This window comes from Pteropus medius, unplaced genomic scaffold, assembly GCF_902729225.1.
Source record: "Pteropus medius unplaced genomic scaffold, Ma_sr-lr_union100, whole genome shotgun sequence".
NCBI lineage: Eukaryota > Metazoa > Chordata > Mammalia > Chiroptera > Pteropodidae > Pteropus > Pteropus medius.
Genome location: NW_024340696.1, coordinates 11,531,788 through 11,544,619, shown reverse-complemented (window position 1 = coordinate 11,544,619; position 12,832 = coordinate 11,531,788). Strand labels below are relative to the sequence as shown.

Here is a 12,832-nt window from a genome sequence, read left to right as displayed (position 1 = left end):
ACGCCTGAAAACTGTAGGTAGCATCAAACTCTCTCTATACATTTTTTTCCTGTACATACACACCTATGATAAAGTTTAATTTATAAAGTAGGCACAGTAAGAAATTAACAGCAATCACTAATAATAAAATAGAACAATTATAACAATCTACTACAATAAAAGTTATGTAACTGTGGCGTTAGTAGGTAAAATAAGGGTTACTTGAACACAAGCACTGTGATACCACAGCAGTCGTTCTGATAATCGAGATGGTTAAGAAGTGACTCAGGGGTAGGTAGCATTTACAGTGCTAAGTGGTGGACAAAGGGATGGTTCACATCTCTGGAAGGATGGAGCAGGATAGCACGAGATTTCATCAGGTACTACTATGAATGGCACGCAATTTAACAGTTATAAATTGTTTATTTCTGGAATTTTCCATTTAATATTTTCAAAACACAGTTGACCATGGGTAACTGAAACCGAGAAGAGCAAAACCGCAGATAAAGGGGAACTACTGTATATTAAAGTCACTAATCTTTAATATGCCCTGGTGGTTGAGTGGTAAGAAGTACTTGATAACTGACACCGGCAGGAAAGAATCTGATTTTAGTTTCTTAACCAGAGTAGGTATTTTCCAGTTCCGTTTTCTTCAACGTTCATTTCTTAATGCAAAAGGGGAAACAAAGAAAAGTAGAAGCATTTGAGAAAAAAAAGTCTCATTCTCATTCTAGGTCCATGTCCAAGTTAATTGAATAAGTCATCTTCAGTCATCTCTTTGCCGGTACAGCAAGAGAAATGATGCTTATTCATTAACAGTAGATTGTATCATAAAGTTTTGAGTGTGCATCATAACTAGAAGAGATTTATTCACAAACCCTTCACCAAAAGTAAAATTCGCCAATCCATCACCAGTAAAAGATAATTTCAGAGCAAAGATATTAGTATATGGAAATTATTCACATGTTGGGTAAAACCTTACTAACTAGGCAGCATCTATTAGTTGAATCAAATGAAATTGCTAATATTTAACTTCTTTGACCTACAAAAATATCAGTTTCATATGGTTCAACTTAATATGTCACAAAATCAGGAATGAGACAAAGAAAAGAATTCTACCATTAACAACCAAGTCACAAAAATAAATGAAAATTACACCGGTAAATGAAAGCATTCTATACATAAAATCAACCTAAGTTTACTTGCACGAAAATGATAACACGATACAAGCCATTCTCATGTCACAAATCAGTCTAATCACGGCCCACACAGAAAATATCCCCTGTAACATGAAAATATCTGTTGTTTCTCTACATAGAGAAAGCAAACCAGATAACAAGTAGGCAAATTACCTGGTAAGGAACCATCAACATCAGAATTGGAATTTCCAACAACAGTGACTTCAGTAACTTCAGGAGACCCAGTGTTAGCAGGGGTCACTGGGGTGGGGGTCCTGTACCCCTCTGAGTCTGGGAAATGAGGAGCATAACCTTCTACTGAAGTAGTTGAGTCTTCAGGAGTATTTTCACCTGTGCCATCATTCCTGTCTGTGTGGAAGTGGAATCAGTGGTAAACCCGCATTTGTGAGACCACCACCATCCTCTGCTTGTCTTTAGAATATGCAATTGCTACGAAAGATTTCCATTTGTTATTTGTGAGCACAGAACAAACGATAGTGCAACTCGTTACACTATTGCACAGAATCAATATTTTGCAATTGGCACCACCTGGACATCACTCAGTGGAAGAGATTTTAGTAATCCTAATACCGAGGAGAGGCATTTCTCGTAACATTCGCCAGGATTTATGCCACTACAACTGTGACCTTGAAGTCAGCTCACGTACTAAATAATCTTAAGCTCTTACTCAATTGGACCCACCTTTGATGAAGTGGAGGAAACACATCATTGAATCAGAAGGTAAAATTATGCTTAATTACATAAAATTATGTAATTGGACTAGCCAATGTGCAGTTTCAAAGACCCAAAGCCTTATTCTTTCCTTTGCCAGAAAGGCACTGCTTCTTACTCACCAGCACCATGATTTATGGTCCGTAGTATAAATGGCAAAATAATATTATTAATGCAAGGAAAATAGAAAGTAATATCATTCAGACCTTTACACCAATTATAAATCATACATAAGCAATATAACTCTAGAGTTTAAGGAACCCAACCTTTAAGACTAAGAAAATAGTTTGCGCTCAATGTACAACAGCTTCTAAGAGGTCTACAAAGCAGAAAAATTAGAGAACCATCACCAGCACACCTTCTGATCAGAAGTAACAGCATAATAGCAGCCAATTGATGTACCTCCACCAAAAACACTACAAAAACACCCATACTTTATTGTTTTTAATAGCAGAAGCCACCTGAACTTTACAATCCTTACTGCTAGATGTTGGAGTAGAAGTCATTGGATGGTCTTTATCTTCTTCCAAGCCTCCATGTGATGTAAAGAACCTCTGAGTATGACTCCACTCTGTTGCAATAAGGGATGAATCCAACATTAATTTGAAGCCATGAAACAAATATCCTGTTTTGTCCTGAAAGGGAGGACCTAGCTATAATAGCGTCAGACAGATAGATGGATAAGAAAATCAAAGTTTGTGCATGCCATTCTCCTCTGACAGATAAAAATATACAACAGAATCCTGTTTTGCCCCTAGTTGGGTCCTAAGTCCCTTTGATTTTTAGTATAATCAACAAAGATTATGTGCCGACATGAAGTCTGAGCCAAAGTTTGTCTACCCTGGATCTTCCTGACTGAACTCGTAGCAGTGCTTCCAGTCACTCAGGAAAACCAGAGAACACAGAGACAGAGAAAGTAATGTCTGAATCCCGATGTTCCTGTCAATAATCAAAAATATCTTGGCGTGTGTCAAGAAGTGTGACTGCAGAAAAAATAAACACCACAATAGCACATACTTGCAACCACAAAAGATGAAGTTCATCTAGAATAACTTGCTCAAGTAAGTCAGATCAAGTTTATAAAGGAAATTTAAGTCCCTCCTAAAGAACATTAAATTAAAGTTACCATTTTACTCTACTATTAGGTTTTTGATCTCATCTGTTAATAGGGATTCTCATCACTGCCTTGAAATGCCAGGAAACGCTTGCCTGGGCAAACACAGGACTCTCACTGACATGTATGCAATTTGAGGTTGAACCATTGCCCGTATCTGAAATCACTTTGACAGTTTCAAGTTAATTTCTTTTGTGTTCTTCTAAGAAAAGTACTGACCTCTGAGTTACAGGTGCAAGCCCTCCATAAAGCACACCCATAAGCCATGTCCACCACCAAGTAAACATTACAACCAGGAGAGAGATATTCACCAAATCCCAAACCCAACATCAGAACAAAAGTCAATAGGGACATAAAGTGGAAATACAAGATCCTCCATGGCAGAGACTATTCTTCTGCTCATCTGCATCTCCTTTGATGCTTAATACTATTTTACATTCTTGATGATCAACACATAGTTGCTGATTTTTTTCCCTCTGCTTAAAAAGGCTCACATGAAGGACTCTGTCCATTATATGCAACAAGCAGTGAAATAAAAGCCCTCATATTTCAGAAATTCTGGATTTCTTTCATAGTCTGTCAAAAAATTATGAATGACTTCAGTCTGATGTCTAGGATAGCCTTGTACATATAATGGAAATTAAGGCTGCTAGACGTTTAGCATTGCTTCTACCAGATGTTTAGTAATAGGAAGAGATATTAGCAAATGTTTCCTGCTACCTTTGTCAATTGTCAATAACATGCCTTGCCCCTCCTCTGGGGGCTGATGTGATTTCCCTATTCTCTATAATTATCTGGTCCCAAAATGTCTTTTCACAACCATTAAAACAATCCTACCCCTCCTCTGCCATGATTGAGATGGGAATCAAAAGGAGATGGTTAGTTAAAACATAGAGAAATCACTGTCTTTGCCATGGTCTTGGGTGTCACTGACACACTATTTAGGGAAGGAAAATCAAGTTAACAAAGTCCCATAACCTTTTTTTTCTTGTTTTAACATAAAGTTATTGAATATGGAGAACACCAAAAATGAAGGCAAAATAAGATTTAAAGAACCCCATCAAGAAAATATAGAAATGAAGACAGTTTCCATGCTCTGCGCTGAGCTGAGCCATAAAGCACTAAATGCATCATTCTACCACCAAGCTCTGAGTCTGGGCCAGTGTGAGCAAGAGCTGAAGCAGGAACACAGATTGATAAAGGAGTTGAGTGTCATTATCCTTACGAGTTGTCATTGAAAGAGGTCCCATCGTGTCCAAGTCTTCTACCAAACCTGTGTTTGAATCTGTGGAAGGCTGAAGTGTTGTACTATGGCTGGAGTCCAGATCTGAAGGAATTAAATCAGTGTTATTGTTTGATTTCCTAAACTGCTACCTGAGGATGTTTTATGATCTATAGTTAAATTATTCTTATATTCAAACCTGGTTAAGAAGAAAGAAAGTCCATACTGATTCATGTCTGTAGAATTAGAAGAGATTGTGGTTTCTTCAAAAGAACATCACAAGAAGCAACTGGCTTTCATTTAAGGGCTGAGTTGTATGACAGCTACAATTTTTGTTTATTTTTGCTGAGTCTGGAAGGACTCTAAGTGAACACATGATGAGCTTCTCAAAACTTGCGGAGAGACAGAAACATAACCTATGCCTTTCTTATAGACACAAGAGATCTGACACACGGAGGAATGACTAAGTGCATTGGTTTAGGCACCATTTTGTCACACCCCCTTACTGGGCAAAAGAACTTTCTTTGCTGCTCTCTTCCCTCATTTGGTCCTCTTCCACTTCACAAAGTGAATGTACAAATAAAACATAAACTCATCATCCGATACTACCTAGGTGGAAGCTACGGAGAGTATTCAGGGGCAGAAATAAGTAGTGGATGCCAGGGACTGTCAGTCTTCCTGTGAATACAAGTAGGAGGTATCTTTGGAATTTAATAGGTACCATGTTGAACGATACAGAAATTTCACTGAAATATTTACAAATGTTTTTTAAAATGTCACAGATCAGTTCTGTTGAAATAACAAGTCCTGAAGTAAAGGCCAAATTATTCATAAACGTCATCACTATTGCAGGCTCTCCAATTCAAAGTCCACCCACAATACTGCCTCTAGAGAGATTTCATCAATTCCAGATGGCTCCAGAGGGAAAAACTAAAATATTGGCCACCCATATCTATACTGCAGCCTTTACATACAAAAAGGAAAGAAAATCAGATCTTCGCAGGACAAAACATGCTGACTATTATCCCAGATTTCAAAAAAGAAGAAAGACTAGCTTATCCAAATCAAAACCCCAAAAGGATGCTCTACCAGAAAAAGTCCTTCCTATTGATGGTCTCTAGACACTCTTGTTCAGCTTCTCTTTTAAAAGTAGAATTCTTTATGAGGTATCACATCATTTTATGATTTGAGCCAATTGCATTGTCTTTGACATGTTCATCAATTTAACAGAATATCTTCCTGTTCACTACGGAGACTTAATACTGATTCTGAAGTTGTTTGACTGGCTTGGTTTTCCACCATGCATATCATCAGAGCTTCTAGCAGTCATGTGCATAAACATGTGCGCTGAGTGTGCATGTAGCACTTCAGCCACTCAGCATGATGGCCGCAACCTAGCCATTCAAACCCATCTTCCTTTATGACAAAAGGATTCATTCACTCTGGCCAATTCATCCCTTGGCTTTTCTTCCTTTATGCCTCTTCTTACATAAGTTTACTTTCTACAAAAACCTTCCCTGACTTTCTTTCTCTAACTATTCAAGTTTTCCCCCATTTTTCAAAAACCAAATCCAACCCACCTTTCTCTGAACCTCTCTGGAGGATCCTCTGAATTTCTTTGGTGTTTATTGTTGGCAACTTTCATTTGATATCTATTACTTGCTGTCTTGTTAGATATATCTTGATGCTAAATGTTTTCTTTTCCTAGTTAAATTTGAAGTTCCTTAAGAGCATGGGCCATCAATTATACATTGTTGTATCTCCATAATGCCTTGCATATTTAGCAGATATTTAATACCAATGTAGTTTCTAATCACTAATATCTGGTGATATTGGATCACTAATAGTTAGGTATGACATAGGGTAGTCTCAAGAAATGAAATCATAGAAACCATTGGATTCATTTTGGAGATAATTTTGTTCAATTCACTATCAAGAGACATCTTCATTGTGCTCTTAGAACTCTTTTCAGTAAGGTTCGTGTTATGCACACTCTTGGCAGTTTGGAACCAGATTCTATATTCAATGCCAGGAATCGAAATTCGCATCCCTATATTGGTTGTTTTGGTTTATCTCCCTTTTTGAAATGTTACATTTCTGTGACAAAGACATCTTGTTAAATAACAAAACAAAATAAAACTTGAGTAATTATTCGTGGGCGTAGTAAGGAACATGGTTCTTCAACTTCGTAAAGGCTGAGAAAAGAGGGACACTACCTGCCACCAACTCTGCAGATTCTCTAAAGAAAGTTGTCATCAGTTCTGATAAAGGAAGACTTCCTTTATAAATAAAAACTAGTCAACTAAAATCACAATTTTCTATTCTTGAAGAATTAACAACTAGTATTTTTTTTTTACTCTCTCTTGTTTAATTCTGTTTTTGAATTGCTTACAGGTAAGCAAGAATGGTGTTTAAGAAAACAGGAATTCCATCCCGTGTAAAAGTTGTCCACTTATTAAATCCACAAACATTTATTGAGGGCCAAGAATGGTCTAAATCTTAAGCTACTAGGCATCATGTTTATCTCTAAATATGACAAGAGTAAATAATAAAGTTTCCTGAGCTTTTTAGTTACTTGTTCAGAATGAGTACTCACCACCAATTTTTGATCTCTAAGATTTCTCTACCAAAGACAAGTTATTGTTGGGTTTACAATGTCTAAAATGGAAATAGTCACTTAATCCATTGCTTCACTCTATTAAAAATCCTGCACTTATAAGTAAATGGAAAAGAAATCTTCAAACTGCTCCTTCAAAAGAAATGACTGCCACTCCCATCATCTTTGGACTAATTTCTCTTTAACCCTCCTGCTAAATTCTTCACTTTCATCCCAGGACTTTGTAATCAGATGAATGTACAAATCACTCCTACCGAGGAAACTAATTTTCGAAGAAATGTCAAGGTCCTCAGAAAAGCAGATTGGTCTAATACCAATGTCATATTTCTAGGAAAATGGCCATTTGATGGCTTTCAAAAACATAGTATAAAACAAGCTCAGAGGCTATTACCCATTCTTTTTTCTGTTTGATGACCTCGTCCCATTGGGTGTGAGATTGGATCGAAGAAATAAATCCAGGAACTGTCCTCTTGACTCTGCGTTGTCATTCTTTGATTTGGATGGTTGTCATGGGTTGAGGCTGTTGTGACCATGCAGTTCAAGCAATTGTCAAAGTGTTAGTTGACATTTGACCAGAGATAAACTGACTTTTTAATAAATTTTTTTCTCTAGAAAGACAATGAAAACATCTTCCTGATATCAGGACACAAAAGCATTAATGACTTCACCAGTGGAAAAAAGGGTGAGTTACAGACATCAAGAGAAGATGAAGGAGAAATAGCTCTTTACCCATGCCACATTGCCACCATCCCCAAAAGGAAGAAGTGTAAGAGTCCCAGCACACGATGTCACTCCGAAAGAACCACGTCTAAGAGAAATGCACATTAGGCTGGTAGAGACTTAGAGAAGAAATCGGGTAACAGCTTCCATGAGATAAACATGAAAGTAAATGTCATTCATCTCAAAAGCGTGAACGGAATCTGTTAGAAGCATCACCTTCTAACAATGAGATTTATGCCATAAATGATATGCAAGAATGCAGCACATGCTTTTGCTTCATTCTGTGCTGATGAAGAAATATAGGTAGTAAAGATTACAATAGTAACCCAACCACACCACATAGCCAGTCACCGAATCCATTGATCTGCCAGGAATGCATTAAGAAGTTGCCAAACACTGGAAGGACATTATATATTATATTCTATATCGCAAATAGAGATATAAGGATATTTCTCATTAATGCAAAGTAAGAATATAGAATTCACATTCTTTTACAAATGCATGTCAATGTTTTTGTCATGCAGACGAAAGAATCAAGCTATCTGGCATCACTTAGAGATGATGACAAGACTTGATTCTAATTTCCGCAATCCTGCAATCCAAGAGTAGGTGTGATTTTTGTAAATCTAAGAAAAAAACCTTACACATTCAAGGAGAAATCTCCAGACAGGACAAAGGGCCAAAGGACAAAAGTATTTTTCTTAAAATGTCTGGCTCCATTTTTTCAAACACTAGGGCTCTGACCGATGCTTTCTAAGAAGCCCGGTTTTCTCTAGAACCGTGCTTTAAAGCCTAGACCTGCATCAATCAAAGAGCAGATTCTTTTAAAAACAAAAAGGAGTATTTTATAAGATTAGAGTCTCTGCTATAATCTCACCAGGGGAACGCAAAACTAGATCTGAAAGTGACATATACAAGGGTGTATTGTCTGGGTCTCCTTTATGTGCTAATATCCATTCCTGTTCAAGTGATTTGTTATAAGCATTTATTAAGGGTTGGGTCTGTGTTGACTGCACCGTAATTTATTAAGGAACCTTAATGTCTTGTGACAGTTCCCTCAATGTCTTTTTGTTTAATGTCCTCAATGTTTAACATTTAATCCAAGAGGAAGTTTCTACCCAAGTCTATTTGTTAAACCATCCATTACCAGCTGTCCCTGCTGTTGAATGAGAGTCTTCTCTGGGCGTTTGGGGATATACCCCATGCCATCCGTTCTCAAACCATTGTTCTTTCTGGGTGGCAGTTTCTTCCATTGCACTATTAGAAGTTGCCCGGGCTGTGAGAAGAATGTCTATTATGAGCCATTATTATTCAATTTCCTCACCAAGACAAAGCTTTCTATTTTAGGTGCATATATACTTGGGTAGGAGAAGAAAGAAGCAAGAAGAGAGAGAGAGAGAACTGATGTTCTGAAAGGGATATTAGAAATCAATGGGACCCAAAGAAGTTTTGATTCGCTTAAAATCATAAAGCCAGACTGGCACAGTCAGAACTAAGCCACAATTTATGAACTTCCAGTATCGTTCTTATTTTACTAGAGTCTGAGTCCTCATATATTCTGAGAACTGCTCAAAGAGTTCATTTCTTTGCTCCAGTGATTTTTGGGGGAGAAATCTATTACATAACAATTGATAACAAGATAGCCTAACACAGCAGTCCCCAACCTTTTTGGCACCAGGGACCAGTGCTCCTATGAGAATCTAATGCCTGATGATCTGAGGTAGAGCTGAGGCAGTGATGCTAACCAGGGGGAGTGGCTGCAAATACGGATGAAGCTTCGCTGGCTCTCCAGCCACTCATCTCTTGCGGTGTGGCCTAGTTCTTAAGAGTCCATGGGCTGGTACCGGTCCGGACTGATACCAGTCCACTGCTGGGAGTTAGGGACCCCTGACATAGCAAGAGGCCTTCTGAAGTGGTAGTCACATGACTCATAATCATATGCACTGGAAAAGCACCAGCAGTGGATTTGCCTGGCACAGATGTCGGGAATGCCCGGGATGCTCCTCCACTGACACATTATGAGGTTATGCTTATATGGCAACTAAAATTGTCAAAATTACTTTTTGACAAAATTAATTCAGTGGAAGAAAACCATTCTAGCCAGTGTTTGGCATTATATAAACAGTATAAATGTGATGAGCTTAAAATTTCAACCACTCGGTGTTGTCATTGTCCAGTTTTTGAAAGGACAAATGGAATAAAATTGAATCAGGATGCTTATGGGAAAAAACAGAAAGCCACTGACATTTTCATCTAGAGCAACAAATAGCAAATTTTTAGTTCTCGAGAAAAAGAAAGCTTATCAACTTGCCAAGCCGAAGTGTATTATGCAATTTGTAAAACAGGTTGTATTTCATTATTTTAGAAAATATGTGCAATTTTACAGTAGTAAAGATTTAAAAAATAAAACTCGTTGTCCTTGTTTTATCCTAGCATTGACCAAAACTTTCTTGGGTTTAACTTGTTATCGATGGGAGGGAAAAAAAATCCAAAATCTTAAACTTTACTTCCCACTGACTAAATCACTGCCTCCTGACAAGTAATGAAGTTAGAAAAACCACTGAGTGCAATTACAAAAAAAGGAAAATTACCCAAATATATACTGCCTGTTCAAAGTTAAAAAAAAAGAAAAGAAAAGAAAAGAAAAGGAAGAGAAAAAAATGCACACACACACACTACTCTAACTCCTTCTAGCACTATCTTTCTAAACACAGCAACCCTTTAACTAGCCAGCAGACACTCTGTTGTTTTCAGCAAAGGAGTTAGCAGAGAATATAGGATTTCCGCTGCAAACGTGAAGGTCGATTCTCTTCTAGAACGCATAATATTCTTTTTATTTTTTTTAAATAAGCCTTTTTACATTTATTTAACTATATGCAAATTCTTAGAACAAGAATAAATTAAGTGTATGGATTTTTGCATAATTTTTCCAACGAGATTATGACATCCTTACTTCACATTGGAGTTTTATACTATAATCAAAAAGCGGATCATTTTTGTATAATATTCGAGAGCTTTATCAATTTTTCCCAGGGCCTTTCCTTTGTCCTGTGAGATAGTCACATAATTCTTTGAAGTGTCTGTTATGTTGTAATGTTCTTTGATACAAAGCCCAGAGGTCACCCACCAGAATCTCTTTATGTTTTGCAAATGCTGATAAGAGAATTGCTGTGGCTGGTGCTGTTTTCCCTCTCTTAGGTTCTGTTATGTCTGACTTGTCAACTACCCATCAGTAACGATGCCTTCCCACCAGGACTTCTGACAAGAGACTCATTAATTCCAAGCCTCTTGAGTATCTTTCTGCTTTTTAAGTACAAACTGTCTTAAATAATTTCTAAAATATAGTGCTGGGTCGCAAAGAGGACTGGTACAGAATCCCATTCTGAAGAGACTTCTGATTCTTATTTCTTTCTTCTATCAGAAGACTCTGTTGTTAACTCAGCCCATAACCCTCATGTGTATGGCAAATCTATCGAGATAAGTAGTAAGATAGAGGCCTGTTGGGTATATTCAGTGCGATGTCCAGGCCTTATTAGCCTATGTCCTAGCTGAGTCTGAAATGTTTCTTTTGTTGTCGGAAGACATTCCTTCAACTTTGGGTCCCCAAACCCCTTTTGCTCCTCTCTTTGGCTTTCAAGTGGCTATTTCTTACATTTTGCTTTAGGAGCATGCAAGACTATGAGAATAATGGTTGAGCCACAGTTTTAAAAATGCTACAAGTTGTTATCTTAAATTAAATCTTCTTTTATTTCAAATATGATAAGCAGCACTCTGGGAAATAAAAATAAAAGAAGGAGTATATATACTTCTTATTTTTTCTATCTTATCCTCATTGTCCAATAGTGAGACTTGAAATTGTTTTAGAAAACCTGAGATGTTTGAATATAAGTAGAAAATACAGCATCAAAGCCTCCCCAAAGTTACCCTGGGCTTAAAAACAGAAAAATAACAGTCATAGTATTCAAATATAGACCATCTGAGCTATTGACTTTGACTTTCCTCCAAAGAGGATTAAGAGATGCTTTTCTACAATGCAGTAAGGAACAGAATGTGAAGAAGAAACTGGATTCATCAAATATCTTCATGGAAAATAAAGTTTCCGAAGATCGTGGGAGATACCACTATCAGGCACTGGAAGAACACGCTCTTCATTATGCATTTCCATAAACATGCAAAAAAATCACTCAAGTGGAACCTCTAGGAATCTTTAACACAAAAACCATATCTCAGATCTCTTTAAAATTTAACTTTCTAAATATTTGTAAACATTTTGGCCTGTTGGGCAACCAGACAAGTTAGCATTTTTCTTCCAATTTCTAAAAATTGTGTGCAGATTTGGCAGCTTTGCATGTTCTGGGGATAAAAAAAAAAAAAAAAATTGCCGTGTGGAAGTAGAAGATGTGGCCAATGTCTGAAAATAGTCTTCCCTGTCCTTTGGAATGACTTCACTAACTCATCTAGCCCGGAACTGCTGACCTCCATCCTTCTTACTTGTGCTTGTAGAATGCTGGGTCTCCTCTTCCTCATGATGCTCATGGTGAATGAGAGGAGAGTGTGGTTCCTGGGTCCAGTTTTCTCCATAATCACTGATGCCACTTCTGTCTACGTCTGCTGTGATGATAGTTATATACACTGTGACTTTTTATCAACTAACCCTTGACGGTTCTGTTCTTCCATTAAAGTGCATGCTATTTAATGGTTCTATGCCTAAATAGTATCTCTCTGCATCTACTCTTAATACTTTTGAGTGACTTCAATAATCTTTCTCAAGAGAAAACCAATGGGCACGGAATTTCTTAATGATGACCTGTTATTCCACTATAACCACTTTCTCAAGGGCAGCACCATAAACCATTTTAATGTATTCATTTATATAATGAAGTAATATAAACTATCTTGTGCCCAGATGGCATGACCCCTAAGTTCATCTAAGTATCCTCAAGAAAGTTTACTAAGAATTTGTGATGAGATATTAACTAAATTTCCCACACTGTGTTCTGATCATTGATCACTGTAGCGTCACAGTAGGTACAGAATGAATATTTGTTGTAATATTTTACTATGCCATTCTCAAAGAGAATCTGTAACAGCAAACTGCACTAATAGAAAAAAAAAAGAACATGAGGTATTAGGAATTTAATAAAAGATATTTTCCCAATTTCTCCTCCAAATATGTTTTGTCTTCCATTAAAACAAAATCTATTCCTTTTTTTTATGATCTCATCAAGGTATAACTAAGGTGTGATCATAGGCTTATGCTCATTTTTCAT

General features: G+C 37.1%; 1 protein-coding gene across 25 annotated transcripts in view; it reads right to left on the bottom strand.

Moving 5' to 3' along the window:
- Positions 1-12,832, bottom strand: part of CD44 (CD44 molecule (IN blood group)) — a 78,553-nt gene that overhangs the window by 14,249 nt on the left and 51,472 nt on the right. The window contains exons 7-12 of one of the 25 annotated variants that reach the window (XM_039866860.1): positions 12,039-12,194; positions 8,710-8,838; positions 7,234-7,362; positions 4,229-4,330; positions 2,371-2,460; positions 1,332-1,526 (exon numbers count right to left, since the gene is read on the bottom strand). The exons of 2 other annotated variants lie outside the window; for them this stretch is intronic. In XM_039866860.1, the coding sequence (XP_039722794.1) occupies positions 1,332-1,526; positions 2,371-2,460; positions 4,229-4,330; positions 7,234-7,362; positions 8,710-8,838; positions 12,039-12,194 (801 nt within the window). The remainder of the gene's footprint in view (positions 1-1,331; positions 1,527-2,370; positions 2,461-4,228; positions 4,331-7,233; positions 7,363-8,709; positions 8,839-12,038; positions 12,195-12,832) is intronic. 22 more of the 25 variants (XM_039866868.1, XM_039866878.1, XM_039866895.1 and 19 more) reach the window with 22 other exon arrangements.